The 19,978-nt window shown below is 21.5% G+C and overlaps 3 protein-coding genes across 5 annotated transcripts; 2 read left to right on the forward strand and 1 right to left on the reverse strand.

Moving 5' to 3' along the window:
* Nucleotides 1-3,178: 3,178 nt before the first annotated feature.
* On the forward strand, nt 3,179-9,671 carry LOC127282593 (uncharacterized). 2 transcript variants are annotated; one of them, XM_051306934.1, is made up of 7 exons: nt 3,179-3,331; nt 3,581-4,669; nt 7,401-7,495; nt 7,586-7,769; nt 7,864-8,022; nt 8,624-8,819; nt 9,234-9,671. In XM_051306934.1, the coding sequence occupies exons 2-7, from the start codon at nt 3,609-3,611 to the stop codon at nt 9,651-9,653; spliced, it is 2,115 nt and encodes a 704-aa protein (XP_051162891.1). In that variant the 5' UTR covers nt 3,179-3,331; nt 3,581-3,608; the 3' UTR covers nt 9,654-9,671. The 2 variants fall into 2 exon arrangements, with proteins under 2 accessions (XP_051162891.1, XP_051162890.1); XM_051306933.1 differs by having other exon boundaries at nt 3,181-4,669.
* A 404-nt stretch (nt 9,672-10,075) lies between these two features.
* On the reverse strand, nt 10,076-16,416 carry LOC127282605 (LETM1 domain-containing protein 1). Of its 2 annotated transcripts, XM_051306964.1 has the most exons (4): nt 16,098-16,415; nt 15,480-15,739; nt 15,253-15,402; nt 10,076-10,475 (listed from the first exon to the last, which is right to left on the reverse strand). In XM_051306964.1, exons 3-4 carry the CDS (start codon nt 15,376-15,378, stop codon nt 10,290-10,292), a joined length of 312 nt encoding a protein of 103 aa, XP_051162921.1. In that variant the 5' UTR covers nt 15,379-15,402; nt 15,480-15,739; nt 16,098-16,415; the 3' UTR covers nt 10,076-10,289. The 2 variants fall into 2 exon arrangements, with proteins under 2 accessions (XP_051162921.1, XP_051162920.1); XM_051306963.1 differs by having other exon boundaries at nt 15,480-16,416.
* Nucleotides 16,417-16,590: 174 nt separating this feature from the next.
* LOC127282612 (prefoldin subunit 1) lies at nt 16,591-17,437 on the forward strand. The gene is made up of 2 exons (XM_051306973.1): nt 16,591-16,734; nt 16,837-17,437. Exon 2 carries the CDS (start codon nt 16,873-16,875, stop codon nt 17,251-17,253), a length of 381 nt encoding a protein of 126 aa, XP_051162930.1. The 5' UTR covers nt 16,591-16,734; nt 16,837-16,872; the 3' UTR covers nt 17,254-17,437.
* Nucleotides 17,438-19,978: the final 2,541 nt, after the last annotated feature.

Consider the following 19,978-nt stretch of genomic DNA (forward strand, 5'->3'; position numbering starts at 1 on the left):
TGAAATAAAAATTCTTCGATGGGAAAAATCAGTTTCAATGTAAAGTTTTCTTTATAATATTATAATATTATTTTAAAATTGACGCTTCGAAAATTATAAAATTTTTGGGACGCATGAAATTTTATCCAATAAAAATTCGGGTGTACTTCCGAAGTAGAGGTACCTCCGATCTTAATGAAACTTGGTATACTAATGTATTTTGGTGCGCTGATTACGAAAATGATTGTGAAAATTGGCGCAAATTTGATTATCATGGTAAAAACCATAAAAACACCATAAAATCATGGTTTTTTACGATTATCTCGTAAAAAACAAAAAATTTCGAAAAAAGTTTCAGACAAAAGTTGAGCCGCCGGAATGTAAAAGGGCGCATAAAATTTGTACGGCCGTTCGAGTTAGCCCCTGACGCTTGAAAAATCGATTTAAAAAAAAAAATTTTTTTTTTATTACTACATTACTGGAAATTTTATGCCGCATCTTTTTTCTTCTATGAAAAAAATCTCTATCGTTTTCGGTTTTCAAGTAAATCGAAAAAAACTGGATTTTTAAAAAACACAAATTTAATTAAATTTTTCACTTCAACTCGCTCTAAAAAACAAAGTTATAAATATTTTTTGACAAAATTCACAGGAATTATAGTTTAAACTATTCTTAAGACGACAAACTTTGTATGAATGTGATTTTTTTATTTCGAAAAAAGTTATGAATTTTTTTTGTTTCACATTGACAAATTTACGTTTCCAAATTTTCAAGGGCTTCGTTTATCTGAAAAATTTTCAGTCAGTGAAAACTTATCCCGAAAAAAATGTTCACTAGGGTCTTATAAACATTTTTGTAAAATATTTTTGCAATTGGAATAGCCGTTTACGAAATATTATTGAAAAACTATTTTTCGTCAAACGCGCGCGAGTCAAAAACTTCCCGTTTGTGTAGAGCCGGCTAGTACTCAGCGATGGCTGCCAAGGTCGTTTACTATTTTGCGTTTACCGCAGCTGTAGACTCCACCCCACAATTTCCGCAAATTACTTTCGGACCATTTTTCTCGAAAAATTAATTAAATGTGACGCACTAAAATTTTTCTTCTTCTATTATAATAAAAATAAAAATTAATTTAATACAATAAAAATAGTGGAAATAAAATTTTAATAATTTTCATGAAATTTCTTCGAATTAATATTTTTCAAATTTTTTTATAATAATGCAAGACTGAGAGTTTCATGTGAATTTCAAAATAGGTCTCTTTTCAGAAGTTATTTATTGGATTTGGGTTTTCGAAATTTCTAATATTTATTTGTGCACCACTTAATCGCCATTTTGGATTTTTCCCACTAAACTTGAACTACTTAATAGCTAATGGCGCACTCACACCTTTTTGGCTGCCTGCAGGTTACCATGGCAACGTACGGGTGTGAGAGTGCCTTAAATCGTATCGTCTTCAAGACGATCCATTGACAGTTATCGGTAAAAAAAATTTATTGTAAAAGCACCTTAAAAAATATTTTTGCTCGGAGGGGGTAAAATACGTATTTTACGCGAGAAAAAACCCTGGAACTATTCAACTCTGATCGGATGCAAGTGAATAAAGCTTTACAATTGGAGGTGATTCATAGTGAAACATTTTCAACCAATCAGAAACATTCGTCTGTCTGCCATCTTGAATATCTGATATTTTAACATGTTGCTTGTGATGTTTACGGGCGGTATTCATAGTTCCGACTTAAGCAAGGACTTAAGAGTTGCTTGATCAAGACGGTCTTATTCGAATGAGTCGAGCTTAAGACCATATATATTCATAGTCAAAAATAAGCAATTGCTTGGTAAAGGAAATGCAGCTTAAGAATTTCTTGACCAAGCAAATGCTTAAGATGATCTTATTGAACGATCGGATTTTTCCGTCAATATTCTTTTGAATCCACCAATAAGAAATGGTTTTGAAAATTCGCCTCAATGCGCCAAGGAATATTTATACTTGCGTTGTATTCAATTTGAGTTTTTCGTTTCAGCGTTTTTAATGTTATTTATAAAATTGTTTTGTTTAATCATTTGAAAAAAGTAAATTTGTAAAATATTTTTCTTATTAAATGTTTGTAATAAAAAACAGTAATAAAACAAAATTCAAAAATATAAACCTGTGAATATAATTAATGTTGTTTAAAAGTAAAAATTTTTAATAATCAACGAATGAAATATATTTAAAATTTGATAAATAATGATACATAATAGTGAAATATTCAAAATAATGATCAATATATTAACATTAATATTTTTAAAATTAGGCGTACAATTTGTAGAACACAATTTATTTTTTCTTTTTCAAATTAAAAAGACTGGTAATTTTTTTTATATCTTATCTTATATACTCTCGTTTTTAAAAAAGTGCTGTACGCTAAAAAATTTTAATTGTTTATAAACATAAAATAACTACTTTCATACATAAATTCTTTTTTCTTGTAGAAATAATAAATGTATCCAAATATAAATCTGCTACTCTCACTCCCTTAAATTATATATTAAAATAAAAATATAATGGAATATAAAATTTGTAAACAATAAATAATTAAATTATTATAAATAATACTAAATTTTAATACTAATTAATGAAACTTTTTGTAGTAATAAAATGTCTAAAAAGCATTACACCAATACGGATAAAGAAAACTTTTCCTGCAAACTATCAAAATTTTTGCCCATGTTATTGAAAATCGCAAAAGCGATTGTTCCTTGAAAGCTAAGGAGGCTGCGTGGAGTGAAAACGATAACGTCTCTGAAACTCTCACTCATCTATTTCAAAAGAATTTTCCGCATCTCGAATGTATCGTTTTGCACGTCTTATATTGTTTGGACCATCTTCATTATCAATATCATCCTCAATGTCTCTTAAATAATGCATTATATCCATTGTTAACACTTTTTTCACTATAAATACACTAATAAGTTATTGCTTAAGTCAACTAAAACGTTGACTTTAAATCATAACCTCAATTCGTTCAAATAAGTTCACCGGTAATGTCAAATAAGAAAATCCTATTTGACTATGAATACTTGGCATTCTTAAGATGGGACTATGCATCTCAAAATCAAAGCATTTACTTCTTTAAGCAAATGCTTAAGTTGCGACTTAAGTCAATCCACAATGCACGACTATGAATCTAGGTGTCAGCTTAAGTCGCTGCTTAAGAAATGAGTATCGACTATGAATACCGCCCTACGATTTCTTAATTTTCTTTTTTGTCAAATATATAAATATTTCTCAATATATTTTTCCAAGAAAAAAAAATAATTTTCTCATATACGTAGGCTGGCAATTACTTAATGAAAAGAGTTTAAGATTGTAAGTGTGTTCTTTTTAACATTTCCTCAATAATATCGTTTTTGTTTCTTTACAATATTCAACGTAATAAAAATCGAGATTTTATGACCCCCCCCCAAAAAAAATGTGTTACATCAATTGTCTGTGTTTAATTTGTGCAATAAAAGTGGCTTCTTGACAGCATTAATTAACGGATAAAAGAAACAAAATAAAAATTTTCAAGCGCTATTTTTATCAGTTATTTTTGTTTTTTTTTGTGTTTTTTTACAGTAATTAGGAATTAAATTTATTACCTAAAATGACGGGTGAAATATCTTTTAACAATAAACGTGATGTTAATACATTAAACAATTGTGAAAGTAAATTATTAGGAAATAATCTCGAAATTCCAATGAAAAATATTCGTGTACCTGAAACTTCTATTGGACAAGGAACAGAACTTCCAAAACGAATATATGTCAATCCCAATTATGGTGTGAAAAAACATTTAATTCACGTTAATCCAAATCTACATACAAAAACGTCGATACACATAAATCCAAAATTAAATTCAAAATCAACAATAGCAATAAATTCAAAAATTGATAATACAAAGACGACATCAATTTACATAAATCCGAAATTAAATTCAAAAGTGGAACAAAAATCATTAGTTCACGTGAATATAAAATTAAATCCGAAACCAACAATAGCAATTAATCCAAAAATCTCGCCAAAATCATCAATTTACGTGAATCAAAAACTGTCGACAACAACAGTAAATGCAAAAATGTACACAAATAAATCAATTTACGTTAATCCAAAAATTGTACAAAACATGAATATTGTCAAGAATTTACAAGAAAATATCAATAATATTGACAATATAAATAGTGAAAAAAAATTAGAACAAAATTCATCAAAAAATTATGTACAAAAATCAGTTCACGTAAATCCAAAATTATTAAAAACATTCACTTCTTCAAAAACTCTTTCATTGAAAACTAATAAACCTAATGAATCAATTAATTCTAATGTTTATTCAAAATCAAATATTAAAACTATTGGATCAACTAAATTTATTAATTCAAATTTTTCAATTGTATCACGTCGAAAATTAATAAGAGTAAAGCGAAATTTTAAAGCAAATACTTTAACAATTTCGCCAAATAAAATGAGAAATCAATTTGATAATAAAGTGTTATTGAAAAAAACTCAAGTCAATGGAAATAGTTTATCAACATTGCCCACTACAAGTCAAATTCAATTAAATAGTCGTTTAAAATTCATTAAAAGTAAAACAAAATTAAACGCGTATAAAATCGATAGAATTGCCGTGCAAAAAGGAAAAAACAAAACTTCTACTGATGCAAAAGTATCGTGAGTATTATTTATTTAAATTCAAAAAAAAAAATGGTGTCAGATTATTATTATTTTAATCAAAATTGTTGCGAGCTAATTTAAAAAAAAAAAAAAATTGATACTTCTAGAAATGTTTCTGTATTGATATCTATAGACGTGTAAGAATTTAGCAACGTTATTTTATTTTTTCAAAAAAAAAAAAAAATTTATTCTAATTTATGGTGCAAACACTTTTTTTTTGAAAAAATAATAATTACATAAATTTGAAAAAAAATATGAAGCTCAAAGAAGATACTTATGGGCGATTCCACGTGAGATTTACATATGACATTTTAAATTCGGTAAATATATATTTTTTTTCGATCTTTATAGAAAAAAAAGGTTTACGTATTTTTTTATTTTTTTTATAAGTGCTCAAATTTTCGAGTTATGAATCTTTAAAAATCTGATTTTTTCGAGTTTTTTTAAAATACACCTAATTTCAATGACATCTAACTCTAAAAGCATTAAATTTAGGAATTATGACCAAGATACAAAAAAGTTTCAGTTTTTCATCAACTTTCAAAATATGTTAACGAAAAAAAAAAAAATTTTGAATTTGTTTATAAAAAACAGCGATTTTTTTTATAAACAAATTAAATTTTTTTTAATTTAGGGGCTATTTTTAAAAATTTTTTTTTTATTTTTACACACATGAAAATAAGAGGAAAATTTTTTAATAAGTTTTGAAGTAATACATTTTTTAATTTTGTATTAAACCAAGTCCACTTCTGGGCCGAAAGGCTGAAGCTTAATTAATAAATAAATAAGTTTTGAAGTGGGTCTGATGATCCTTTTGTTTATATAATTTGTTTAAAAAAAATTTTTTACTTTTTTTCCTTCTTTTCTTATTTTTCGAAATGAAAAGTGTTTTGGACACTAGGATCTTTTAGTAAACTCATAGAAAAGCAAATTAAAACACTTTTCATTTCAAAAAATAAGAAAAGAACGAAAAAAAGTAAAAAAAATTTTTTTAAAACAAATTATATAAACAAAAGGATCATCAGGCCCACCCAAAAACTTATTAAAAAATTTTCCTCTTATTTTCATGTGTGTAAAAATAAAAAAAAATCGCCCCTAAATTAAAAAAAAATTAAATTGTTTATAAAAAATCGCTGTTTTTTTATAAACAAATTCAAAAAATTTTTTCCATTAACATATTTTGAAAGTCGTTGAAAAACTGAAACTTTTTTGTATCTTGGTCATAATTCCTAAATTTAATGCTTTTAAAGTTAGATGTCATTGAAATTAGGTGTATTTTAAAAAACTCGCAAAAAAACAGATTTTTAAAAATTCATAACTCGAAAATTTGAGCATTTATAGAAAAAATAAAAAAATACGTAAACCTTTTTTTTCTATAAAGATCGAAAAAAAATATATTTACCGAATTTAAAATGTCATATGTAAATCTCACATGGAATCGCCCTTATATTTAATTAAAAATAAACAACTGTTCACAATCAGAACGAAAAGAAATTCCGACAAGAATTTTCAAAATGTTTAATAATAAATTATCAAAATTAAATCAAATTTAAATTCAAAAAACGATTATTTAACTCAGAAATATTCAAAAATTATTATTATTTTTTAACAACAAATTTTATGCTAACTTGTGGTGGACCAGCACAAAAAGAAACAATTATAACATTCACAAAAAATAAAAAATATTTCAAAATAATTCAATTTAAAAATTCAAAAATAGGTTTTTTTTTTACTCAGAAATATTAAAAAATATGTTTATTTTTCAAAAACAAATTTTGTGCTAAATTGTGCTTGTTCAACAAAAAAAAGGATGAAATTAAAACATTTACGAAAAATAGAAAATTTTTCAAAAGAATTCAATGTAAAAATTCAAAAATATAATTTTTTTTACACAGAAATATTTAAAAAATTATTATTTTTTAATTATAAATTTTTTGCTGAAAAAGTATAATTTAGCACAAAATTATTTTTTAAAAATTAATAATTTTTAAAATTTCTCGGTAAAAATTTTTTTTTTAATTTAAAAATTAATAATTACTTTTTAAAATTGTAATTTTTCGTAAATGTTATGATTATTTTCTTTTGTGCTGGGCTAGAACAAAATAGTACAAAATTTCTTTTTGAAAAATAATAATTTTTCAATATTTGTGGAATAAAAAATAGTATTTTAAATTTAAATGTGAATTTTTTTGAATAATTTATTATTAAAGATTTTAAAATTTTTTGTAAGAACTTCTTTTACTTCTAGTCTTGCACAAAAAGTTTACTTTTAATTAAATATAAATAAGTGGCATTTTTCATCATAAAAATGTTTTGTTTTTTTTTTATTCTAGTCCGAAGTACTATTTAAAAAAAATAATTTTGCAGCACAAATTAGCACATAAAAAGTGTTTCTGTATTTTTGCGAACTTTGCAAAAAAAAAAAAAAAAAAAATACATAAATATTTAGCAGAAAAATTTGAGCGCAAATTTTTTTGTCAGTTATTTATTTCAACAAATGAAAGTTCTGTAAAAAAAAATTTATGCATTTTAAAAATTCTATCAAATGTAAATTCAAACAAATGAAAATTCTATTAGAAAATAATTCTTTCTAATATTCTTTTCTGTAAAATAAAAATATAATAACCTGACCCAATAGCAAAAAATTATTTAATTAAAAGTCAGAAATAAAATTCAAATATTTAATGAAAAATTACTTTTCACACTCAGAAAATTATCTATTTTTCAGGGGTAATTTTAAAAAATTAGTCTCCATTGAAGGAATTCGTTACAATTCATCAAAAAATAAATTGATACGCCGAAACAGTACTAGTCCAACAAAAAGTATTTCTTTAATAATTATTCTGCATATATAATTACTTTTTAGACAGAATATTATATTCTTACAGGATTATTTGTAATTATTTTTTTCAGAAAAACGTACAAAAACACAAGATCAATTTTTCATAGCGTCTAATGGAAAAGCACTTAGACGAATTGATGCGACAAAAAAAGGTCATAATTCAGCAAGTAGATTTTCATCTACTTTAAATCGAAATACATTTATTAAAAGAACATCATTTGTTTCATTGAAACAAACTGTGAAAAGTAATATGAGGTATATAAATAAAATATGAGGTTAATTAAAATTTATTATTAAATTCATATATATTTAAAACTAAAAAAAAAAAAAATTATTTATTTTTAAATAGCAATAAAGTTAAACAAAGGAGTATACAACTTTTGCGTAATAAAATGCGCAAAAATAATCAACCTTGTCTTTTTTTCCAAAAATTTGGCTATTGTGCTAATCAAACAAAAGGAACGTGTCACAAGGTTCATGATAAAAAGCAAATTTCACTTTGTAAGAAGTAAGTGATTTTTTTTTTTTCAACATTCATAAATAATTAAGTGGAGGGATCAATGAAATTTTTCATTATTTTAGGGAGATGATAATTTATTTTTCCGCCTTATTGAGAGTATAAGATGCTACGTTATTAAAATTTGGAAATAAATTTTATTAGTTAACAAATTTTTTATTGAAATTCTGCAAAAAATTAAATTTTACACTTTTCTCATAATTTTCATATTATTTATTTATTGATAATTTTTTTTAAATGCCTATTTTTTTTTTTTTTTTTTGATAATTTTGAATTTAAGGGTTTAAAAAAAAAATTTAATTTTTTCAAAAAAAAAAAAAAAATTTCTAAAAAGTGAAAAAAAATCTTTTAAACCAAAAATTATTTTTCTTCAATTTTTATAATGAAATATAACATTAATTAATAATAAAATGAAATGTGAAATTAATTATAGGTTCAAAAGAAAGTCGAAAAAAAATATAACGTTTTTAAAATTTAACAATAGTTCCTCCCCTTAATTAATTATATATTTCTAAAATGAAAATTAATTATTTTCGCAACAAAATAAAAATTAACATTTTTCATCAATTTAAATGTCTTTCTTTTAATAAAGTTTCCTCCAAGGCAAATGTTTAGTGGAAAATTGTAAACTTTCACACGATGTGGGTCCAGAAAAAATGCCTACATGTAAGTATTTTTTAGAAGGTTGTTGTTCACGCGACAAATGTCCATATCTTCATGTGAAAGTTTCGGAAAAAACTCCCATATGCCGAGAATTTCTCCAAGGTTACTGTGCAAAGGGCAGTGAGGTGAGAATTTTTTTTTTTTCTTTTCATAAAGTTAGAAAAAAAAAAAATTAAGTACCTACCTATTCAAATTTTAAAATTAAATTATTAAAAAAAAAATTTTAATTTTTCATAAATATTATGATTATTTTTAATGCTGAACTAGAAAAATTCGCCACAAAATTTGCTTTTTAAAAATAATAATTTTTGAATATTAATTGTGGATTGAAAAATAATTTTTTGAATTTCAATTATTTTTTATAATATTTATTATCAAAGATTTTGAAAATTTTTATAAGAATTTCTTTTTAATGTTTTTTTTTTTCCTTTTTTTTCTGAAATAATTTTAATGATTTTTTTTTTTTAAATTACTCTTTCGCAGTTTTTTTCCAAATTAGCAAAATAAATTTGTGGGTTTTTTTTTCCAAATATTTACAGTGCAAAGAACGTCATATTTTTGCGTGTCCCGAATTTGAAAAAGAGGGAAAATGTAGTAAAGGTAAACAATGTCCTTATCCACATAAATCGAAAACAAATAAGACATCACGTACTTTACATGTCAACAATAAAGAATCGTCAATATTGGAAGCTTCCAGTATTGATGATCTCACTTGTACAATAATAGAAAGTAGAAAACGTTATTATGACAATTTAAATGAAGATTTGGAAGAAAAACGAGAGAGAATGTTAAGAAAATTGAAAATCATCAAATCAACACAAAATCAAAGTGACGTGAGTACAATTATTGAAAATAAAAATGAAGAACAAGAGGTAAATATCGAAATGGATACGATAAATTATGTGCCAAGAAAAAGGCCTCCAGTTGGTAATTTACCTTCTTATATACCAATTAATTGAAGTAATTTTTCATTTTAATTACAATTTTATTCATTGTAAATATTCTACTCAAATTGAATAATTATTTTTCTATTTATTTTTTTCGCTTTTTTTGCATAAAGCATATCTCACATTTTTTGTAAAAAGAAAATATATATATATATATATATTAATTTTAATATTCGGTTATAATATATATTTTTTTTAGATACGTTTTTAAGAAATTTTACAAATTGTAAAAATATAAATATTTAAAAGACCTGTGATATAAAAATGTGTATTTAAAAATATTTCGTTAATAAAGTAAATTTTACAAATTATATTTCTATTGAATTATTTCTGTGTTAAATGAGAGAAATTTGACATAATTTTTAATCTTTGGTAAAATTATAATTTAATTAGTAGGATATAAATTGGTTTTTTTTTTTTAATATTAATTCACATTTTTCTTTTATAAAATAAAAAAATGTTTAATTCACACACTTTTTTATTATTTTATTTAAATTATGTACAATGTCAATATTAATTTTTTGTCAATCATTTGAGGCAGTTTTTTTTTTAAATAGGAAATTAATTTTATTTTACAATTGAAAAATTGTTGTCATGTCAAAATTTGTTATTTTTTTTCTCTCTCTCTTTCTTTCTTTTTATGGTATTTTACACTTTACGATATAATAAAGTCCAGTTTGTAGGATGATTGTATGCCAATAATACAGGACAATGGAGAAGTAATGAAATACTTGTCTTATCGACTTCGGATGATATAATGAGCCATTGATCAAGCCACTCTTGCATTGATTCAGTTGACATATTTACTGGATTTAAACCACGAAATGATACAACCTTTAATTTCAAAAATAAAGAAAATTTTTTACAATATGCGAATTATTCACATATTTAGATATTTTTTTTTTGTGTTAAATATACTATTAAATATTAAATAAATTAATTAATTTCAATAATTCTGTAATAAATGTATAATTCTTAGATAACAGAAATTATGAAAACAGGTAAATAATTTTAAAAAATTTTCAAGTCCTTCTCATGATTTTCTGTGGAATTATCTAAATTTTTCAATTAAATAATTGAAATCATTTCTAAATAGTCAATATAATAATTGAAATTATCTTAAATTATTGATGTAAATAATTAAAATTAATAATTACACCTCCAATTACACAATAAAAGTAGGTGATTATGTTCAAATCATGAATATTTTGCTTTCTCATAGTGAAAAAATATTTAATTTCCTCATAACTCATTTAATTCGTTCTTAATTATTTAAATTGAAACGAAGCTGAAGTACGCAATGTTTATATAAACGATTTTTAAAGAAATAATTTTTTAAAATGAAAAATTCTATAATTTTTTGCCTAAAAAATATTTCTTGTAGTTTTCATTAATCAACAAATTATAAAAAAATATTTTTTGGGCAAAAAATTATAGAATTTTTCATTTTAAAAAATTATTTCTTTAAAAATCATTTATATAAACGTTGCGTACTTCAGCTTCGTTAAATTGAAAAGTTAAAACAAACAAAAAATATGAATTTTTTTTAAAGAATTAGTTAATATTAATCTATTTTTGAAAAATTGAAAATCGTCACGACTATAAAGAAGCAATAGATGAAATAATCTTTAAATAGATATTTAATTAAATAAATAAAATTATCTTTAAATATTTTTTTATTTATTTATAACTTTTCCCGTAATTAAAAATATAATTAAATAATTGAAAATATCTCTAAATCTTAAAAATTGAATCTCCGGCCTCGGATTGACTTTAAGGTACAAAAAAAGTCATTTTAGTCGATTTATATTCCAAAAAAAGTCGATTTTTTTTATTGTAACAAAATTTAATTGGTTAATAAATATTTTACTTTAAATAACTAATGTTATTAGATATTAAATTCATTTTATTAATTCTACAATGAGAATAATTCTATAAGAATATTATAAAGAAAATTTATTTCGAATATTTTAGAATCGAACTAATTGTAAGAAAAATTTTCAAAATTTTATTTAAGTAGGACAAATTTCTAAAAAAAAATTCTTAAAATTCCATTTTTATAATTTTTTAATGTCTGATTTAAGAAATTTATTCGATTTAAAACTTTTGTCATAGTTTTTTGTTTTGATTGTCAAAAAAATTTCAGGCAATACTTAATCAAGTTTTACAGATATTTAAATAATAATTTTAGAAGAGCTAAAGTTGAAATTTTTAGAAATAATTGAATTTAAAAAGATTGTATTAAAATTCAGACAATAATTATAATAAGAGAAATTTTAAATGGTTTCTGTTGATGAAGAATTTATAAGAAATTTCAGACAAAAATTGAATTTCAAAAGTTTTTAATTGAAAAATGCTTTCAGATAATTGAATTTTCGAAAATTATTATAAAAATAATTGAAATTTTTGCAAATAAGTAAATTTTAAGTGATCTTGAATTAAAATTTTTTGGTAATTTTATTTGCTAATTTTTTTTAAATTTTACACAATTATTAAATTTCATAAAAATTATAATTGAAAAATAGTTTAAGATAATTGAATTTGTGAAGAATTTCATTAAAATTATTAAAAATAATTAATTTAGTGAAGAATTTCAGTTAAAAATTTGTTGAATAATTGCCTGGGAATATTATCAAGAAAATTTATTTCAAATATTTTAAAATCGAAGTAGGACAAATTAAATAATTAAATTTCAGAAGATTTTAAATTGGAATAAAATTTTTTTAATATTTGAATTACTGTAGTTTTTTTAAAATTTCTGACAACAATTGAAATTTTAAAAGTTTTTATTTGAAATTTTTTTAAATAATTGAATTCATGAAAAATAATTTAATTTTGGAAGAGATATAGTTGAAATTTTTAAAAATAATTGAATTTCAAAGGATTTTAAGTGGTCAAAAATTTTAATTTATCAATTATGTTTTTAAATTTCAGACAATAATGAAATATTAGAGAATTTTTAATTAAATATGTTTAAATAATTTATTATTATTGCTTGATAATAATTTAACAATTAATTTAAAATAATTGAATTTTAAAAGAGTTATAATTAAAAATTTTTAGAAATAATCATTATAAATTTCCGAAAGTTTCATATATTAAAATTTTTAGAAGTAATTAAATTTTAAAAGTTTTGCAATTAAAAATTATAGAAGTAATTGAATTTCAAATGATTTTCAAAAAATTTTTTAAATAAAATTGATTTTTTAAAGAACTTGATGGAAATTATTATTTATTATTAAATTATTAGGTTCAGATTTTTGGAAATAATTAAATTACATGTGATTTTGAATTGAAATTTTTGATAATTTTAGTTGATAAAATGGTTTTTTCTTTTTTTTTTAAATTTCAAAGAATTATTGAATTTTTAAAAATATTTAATTGAAAAATATTTTCAGATAATTTCAGGTAATTAAATTTTGGAAGAGTTGCATTGTATATTAAAAAAACGTATTTTGTTTTAAAGAATATATATATAAAAAAACGGAGAGCCTATTTCGCCCGTCGAAATGAATGTGTTTTAGAAGACGGGCAAAATAAGAAAAATAGATTATTTCGCCCGTTCAAGATAAAATCGAGTATCTGGAAGACGGGCGAGTATATTATTTCGTCCTTTAAGTATAGACAGCTGTTTTTTAGATAATGAGAAAAAATAATTTTACTTTTTTTAAATATAACAAATAAGATGGATAGAAAAAAGACGTCTGAGTATAGGTCTAATATTATTTATTTATATCTTTTGGAATATTTGGTTTAATAAAATAGAAGAAATTTAAATACAAAAAAAGTTCTTAAAAATTCTTTAAATTCTTAAAATTAATACTTAATTATTTTCTATTTTTTTTCAACAAATTTTATTAATTAAAGTTTTGAGAATATTTGTAACATAAAATTTGTTTGTATAATTATTAACTTGAAGATTTTTCAAATATTTATTTTACACGTTTTTGAGACGTGACTTTAAAGAATAATAATTATTTTATCTAAGAAATTGTATTGGAAAAAAAATTAATATATTTATAGAGGTATTAATTACTCTTATTAAATAATTAAAAAAATTTAATATTTTATAGTAATGGTAAATAAATATAATTAAAATTATAAAAAAATTAATCTAATATTAAAATTATAAATTATAATTATTAAATTTAACTAATTAAAATTACGATGTTGAAGTCGAAAACAATTAAAATTGATCGTCATCGATTTAAAAATATTAATATTTTTTCAAAAAATTAATAATATTTCTTAATATTTTTTATAAATTTTTCTTTTAAAAATTGTTGACGAAAAAATTGCATAAAATTTTTTCTTAAAAATTGAAAAAATCATTTTAAAAAATTTTTTTCATGAAAAATGAAAAAAAAATTTTTTTAATTTTGTTTATTAAACTTTGGTAATAAAAATTGTGGATTTTAATTTTGTAATTTAAATAAGAATTCAAAAATCGACTATTTCTGAAATTTTTGTATATTTGCATCTCTAAATTCAACGAGTAAATAAAATTGAAGACAATCAAAATAAAGAATGTCATATGAACTACTTTCGATACCAAATAGATTTTCAAACAACGCACCGTCGTTTTCAATATTTAAAGAATATACTATACGGAGTATAATCTCACATTGATATATAAAACCATGATTCTGCTGAGAAAGAAATCAGAAAAACCCTTTTTTTTATCGAAACACAAAAAATTAATGAGACCATCAAATTTGTTTATCAAATATATGATATTTAACATAAATTGCAAAATAAAAGTTAAAATAATTTTAGTTTGTAAATTGAAATATACAACAGCTGTTTATACCTAGCGGGCTAAATATTGTATTTTGATTATTTCGCCCGTTTTTGTTTAAACATTTCACGGACGAAATAATATACTCGCCCGTCTTCCAGATACTCGATTTTATCTTGAACGGGCGAAATAATCTATTTTTCTTATTTTGCCCGTTTTCTAAAACACATTCATTTCGACGGGCGAAATAACAGAAATGAATTAGTTTGCCTGCGACGGGCGAAATAGAAACAGCCTAAAAAAAAAGTTGAAAAAGTCAAATTTTATTAAAATAAAACGAAAAAAATCGTATTTTTGAAAAAAAGTCGGAAAAAGTCATATAATCCGAGGCCTCAATCTTGATTCTAAATCTTCATTAAATTAAATACTTGAAATTATTTTCAATTATTTAGTCAAATTATTGAAATTATCTTTAATTACTTAATCAAATCATTGAAATTATATTCAAGTATTTAATCAAATATAGATGAAAAACTATATTCAATTATTCAAACATATTTAATCATAAAAAAAAAATAAAATAGGAGGCATTCTATCTCAAACCGTTTCACCTTCAAAAGACAATCGCTAGCAGAGCGTTTTTTATGTTAATTTTTCTATATAAAAACTAAAAGATTTTTATAATATGTTACACATTATTTCAAAAGAGAATTTAACGATCTTTCGATTGATCTTAACATTTTTTTTTAATTTCTCATAATTTTCATAAAGAAATTCTGTTTTAAAATATTAAACTCTTGATATCTAAAAAAAAACCTAAAGTATCTTAAATGTGTAAATAATCAAATCAGATAAAATTAATTCTACACGTACCCATTTTAAAGCTTCAATTGGTATTTTTGTAACACCACCCTCTTTTTGAATGGCAATATCCATTGATTTTATTAAAAGTCCTCTATTTAATAATCTTTTCCTTCTAAAAGGCATCCATCGAGACATTGTATGTAAACCTAATAATTCATTCTAAAAAAAAACAAAACAAAAAATTTAATTACATTGCAAAGATAAAAATTAATTTTTTTTTCTTTTTCTCAACTCACTATATGATTGCGTTTAAGAGAATTCAATGAAAATGGATGTCCCTTGAATAATTCTTTACATGCAATAAGATCTGAAATTGTCGGATGTGTACCACTTCCGAGACTTGCAATAATACCATTCCATCGTATTCTATGTAATTGTGAAATCTCACGTTTTTGTGCTTGTAAACATCGTAAAACTGGTTTATTATATTTCAATTTTCGTTTATAATTATAGAGAAAATAATCAAGTCTCTGTTGTATTGTCCAAAAATATGAGACTAAAAATACACGTGGAAAAAAATAAATCAACGGAAATACAATATAATTAGTGAATGGTATCGCTGATATTATTAAGACTGGCGATACTTTTAATAAATCTCTCGGTAATTTAAAATTTAATTCAATTTCATCTCTTGTCAATGATTGTATACCATTTAATTTTTTTTTCTTTTTTATTGAAATATATTTTTTTATATCTTGATAAATATCCTTAAGTCCTGTATTGAAAACCCTCATAATTTTCATTTTTGGAAAACGTTTTTCTACATTATTCATATTATTGTCATATTGTTGTATCATATTATTAATATAAATTTTATATTTTTTCATCAAATTCATATGATTTATTTGCCATACCTCTTTGAATTTTCCTATTGTCTTCTCTTGTTTCTTTAATTTATTTTCAGAAAGTTTATTATAATCTTTTAATAATCCTTTATGATGAGAAAAATTTCTAGAGGTTAGAATTGGAAACCGATTTCCATAGCCATAAATATTATTAAGTATTTTAAACATATTTCATATTTATTTGTTCTTCACATTTATTATAATTTATATTTAGCTGATGATTTGTTTTAATAGAATGACAATAGTTTATTGTATTTAAAAATAAAAAAATATATAATAAAAGAATTACATTTTTCCACAAACACCATGACAAAATTTAATTTTTTTCGTTAAAATTTTAGATTATAGGTTAGAAAGATAAAAATAAAGCCAAGTTCACAATTATTGATTTTGAACTTTTTTTTGGGTATTTGTTTAACATTTGATAGAAGAAGAAAAAAAAAGTTCTTTCTTTAAATGTAAAGAGTATAAATAAAAAAATCTAATTATTATTATTATTTTTTAAATAAAATTTCCCGCGGGCTTTTTAAATGTCATGAACAAAATGTGCATGCGCAGTGAATTCAAGGCTTTTTTTTTAGAAACATAACCTTATTTAGAATTTTAAATCGAGTGATAGATTCAATAACACCCACACACATAAACTGTAAGTTATTTTTATAGATTTAAATAAATTTCTAAATTAATTGTAATGTCATTAAAAAATATTGAAAAATACAATTGTTTATTTCTTTCTGTGTTTATATAGTTTTATCAGTATTTCACTGCTTCAAACAAAAATAAAATGGCACGAGTACTGGATGAAGAGCTTAAAAAAGGCTTCTCCGAACTCCAGGAGAAAATGATTGATACAAGTCAAAAATTAAAATTGGCTGATGTTCAAATTGAAACATTAAAACGTACCAAACAACGAGCAGAATTAACATCAAAGGAGATAACATCACTTCCTCCAAATACAAGAACTTATGAATCTGTTGGAAGAATGTTTCTTCTCGACGATATTAAAAGTATCAAGAGCAGTTTGGAGAAACGAATAAAAAATGCTGATGAAAAAATTAAATTTCTCGATAGCAATAAAAGTTATCTTCAAAATAGTTTAAAAGAAAGTGAAAATAATCTTCGAGAAATGGTGCAACAAAGACAAAAGAAAGAATCGTCTGGTTAAAAAAAGGGAATGTGAGAAATTTTTTTTTTGTTTATACGTGCACTTATAGGATTTTGAAATATTCTTCATTTTTGTTAATTTCGATTTAAATGGACTCGCACAATTTGTATTTACTATGTGATTTATTATTCATTTTTTTTTTTTCATTGACATCTTACACAATAAATGATTTTTAAAAAATAAACTTTATTGTATTTATGGATAAATGAAATTTATTTTATTATATCAAAACGCAATTTTTATTTTTTTAGCCATAGAAAGTGTCCGAATGATAAACTTTTAATTGCAAACAAACAAAAAAAACAAATTTACAAACAGTAAAAATGAGGAGCCAAATTTCAATAAATTTCAAAATTAGTTAAAGGATTTGTTAATTAAAATTGTAATCGATTTAAATTTATTCTAATTCCAACTTTATTCTACTTATTTTAAGATGCAACTTTTTCTTACATTTTTAAATAAAATATGACTTTTTTTTTTTAATATACAATGCAACTCTTCCAAAATTTAATAACCTGAAATTATCTGAAAATATTTTTCAATTAAATATTTTTAAAAATTCAATAATTGTTTGAAATTTCTAAAAAAAAAAAAAAAAAAAAAAAAAAAAAAAAAAAAAAAAAAAAAAAAAACCATTTTGTCAACTAAAATTATCAAAAATTTCAGTTCAAAATCACATGTAATTCAATTATTTCCAAAAATCTGAACCTATAATAATTTAATAATTAATAATAATTTCCATTAAGTTCTTTAAAAAGATCAATTTTATTTAAAACATTTTTTAAAAATCTTTTGAAATTCAATTACTTCTAAAATTTTTAATTTCAAAACTTTTAAAATTTAATTACTTCTAAAAATTTTAAAATATAAAACTTTCGGAAATTTATAATTATTATTTCTAAAAATTTTAATTATAACTCTTTCAAAATTCAATTATTTTAAATTAATTGTTAAATTATTGTCAAGCAATAATAATAAATTATTTAAACATTTTTAATTAAAAATTCTCTAATATTTCATTATTGTCTGAAATTTAAAAACATAATTGATAAATTAAAATTTTTTACCACTTAAAATCCTTTCAAATTCAATTATTTTAAAAAATGTCAAATATATCTCTTCCAAAATTAAATTATTTTTTTAAATTTAATTATTTAAAAAAGTTTCAAATAAAAATTTTTAAAATTTCTATTGTTGTCAGAAATTAAAAAAACTACAGTAATTCAAATATTTAAAAATTTTATTTCAATTTAAAATCTTCTGAAATTTAATTATTTAATTTGTCCTACTTCGATTTTAAAATATTTGAAAAAAATTTTCTTGATAATATTCCCAGGCAATTATTCAACAAATTTTTAACTGAAATTCTTCACTAAATTAATTATTTTTAATAATTTTAATGAAATTCTTCACAAATTCAATTATCTTAAACTATTTTTCAATTATAATTTTTATGAAATTTAATAATTGTGTAAAATTTAAAAAAAATTAGCAAATAAAATTACCAAAAAATTTTAATTCAAGATCACTTAAAATTTACTTATTTGCAAAAAATTTCAATTATTTTTAATGATTTTTATAATAATTTTCGTAAATTCAATTATCTAAAATACTTTAATTTTCGACTTATTTTTATAAAATGCGACTTTTTCGACTTTTTTTTAAAAAAAATTTATAACAAAATACGTTTTTCAGTATACAATGCAGATCTTTTTTATTTCAATTATTTAACAAATTTTTAACTAAAATTCTTCACTAAATTAATTATTTTTAATGAATTTAATGAAAGTTTTCACAAATTCAATTATATTACACTATATTTCAATTAAAATTATTATGAAATTTAATAATTGATAAGATAAATAAAAATAAGATTATCAAAAATTTTTAATTCAAAGAACCACTTGAAATTTAATTATTTGCAAAAATTTCAATTATTTTTCATGATTTTTATAATAATTTTCGAAAATTCAATTATCTGAACGCATTTTTCAATTAAAAACTTTTGAAATTCAATTTTTGTCTGTAATTTTTTATAAATTCTTCATCAACAGAAATCACCAAAAATTTTTATTAAAAATCACTTGAACTTTAATTGATTTCCAAAATCTGAATTGTAAATCTTTGAAAATTCAATTACTTTTAAAAAATGTTATTTAAAATTATTTGAAAAATTATTTTCAATTCTGTAATTTTAATTATTGTCTGAAATTTAATTACTTTTAAAAAATGTTATTTAAAATTATTTGAAAAATTATTTTCAATTCTGTAAAATTTAATTATTGTCTAAAATTTAACAAAATTTTTTTTGAAATTTAATTGTTTCCCAAAAAAAACTTCTACTATAACTCTTCTAAAGTTTTATTATTTTTAATAATTTTTAATATTTTTTTTTTAAATTCAAATTTTTTAAAAAGTTACAAATAAAAATTCTAAAATTGAATTGTTGTCAGAATTTTGTTTATAAATTTGTCCTACTTAATTAAAATTTTTTAAATTTACGTCTTCGATTCAGAAATATTCGAAATAAATTTTCTGAATAATATTTCTATAGAATTATTCTTTTTAAGGAATTAATAAAATGGATTTAATATCAAATAACATTAATTATTATTTAAAGTAAAATACCTATTTATTAACTAATTAAATTTAATTAAAATTAAAAAATTGACTTTTTTTAATTGATAATTGTTTAAAATGATCTAATTTACATTTATTATTATTT

This window comes from Leptopilina boulardi, unplaced genomic scaffold (assembly GCF_019393585.1).
Source record: "Leptopilina boulardi isolate dan_hultmark-lab unplaced genomic scaffold, ZJU_Lbou_2.1 LbouV2_300, whole genome shotgun sequence".
NCBI classification, from domain to species: Eukaryota; Metazoa; Arthropoda; class Insecta; order Hymenoptera; family Figitidae; genus Leptopilina; species Leptopilina boulardi.

Excerpts from the sequence above, each read along its gene's own strand:
- LOC127282605 (XM_051306963.1), bottom strand. The coding sequence starts at position 16,256 with ATGTTTAAAATACTTAATAATATTTATGGCTATGGAAATCGGTTTCCA. Across the intron at positions 15,403-15,479 it reads CTCTTAAACGCAATCATATA|AATGAATTATTAGGTTTACA; the intron begins GTGAGTTGAGAA and ends GTTTTTTTTTAG. Across the intron at positions 10,476-15,252 it reads CAATTGAAGCTTTAAAATGG|GTTGTATCATTTCGTGGTTT; the intron begins GTACGTGTAGAA and ends TTGAAATTAAAG.
- LOC127282593 (XM_051306934.1), top strand. The coding sequence starts at position 3,609 with ATGACGGGTGAAATATCTTTTAACAATAAACGTGATGTTAATACATTA. Across the intron at positions 4,670-7,400 it reads TCTACTGATGCAAAAGTATC|GGGTAATTTTAAAAAATTAG; the intron begins GTGAGTATTATT and ends TCTATTTTTCAG. Across the intron at positions 8,023-8,623 it reads CAAATTTCACTTTGTAAGAA|TTTCCTCCAAGGCAAATGTT; the intron begins GTAAGTGATTTT and ends CTTTTAATAAAG.
- LOC127282612 (XM_051306973.1), top strand. The coding sequence starts at position 16,873 with ATGGCACGAGTACTGGATGAAGAGCTTAAAAAAGGCTTCTCCGAACTC.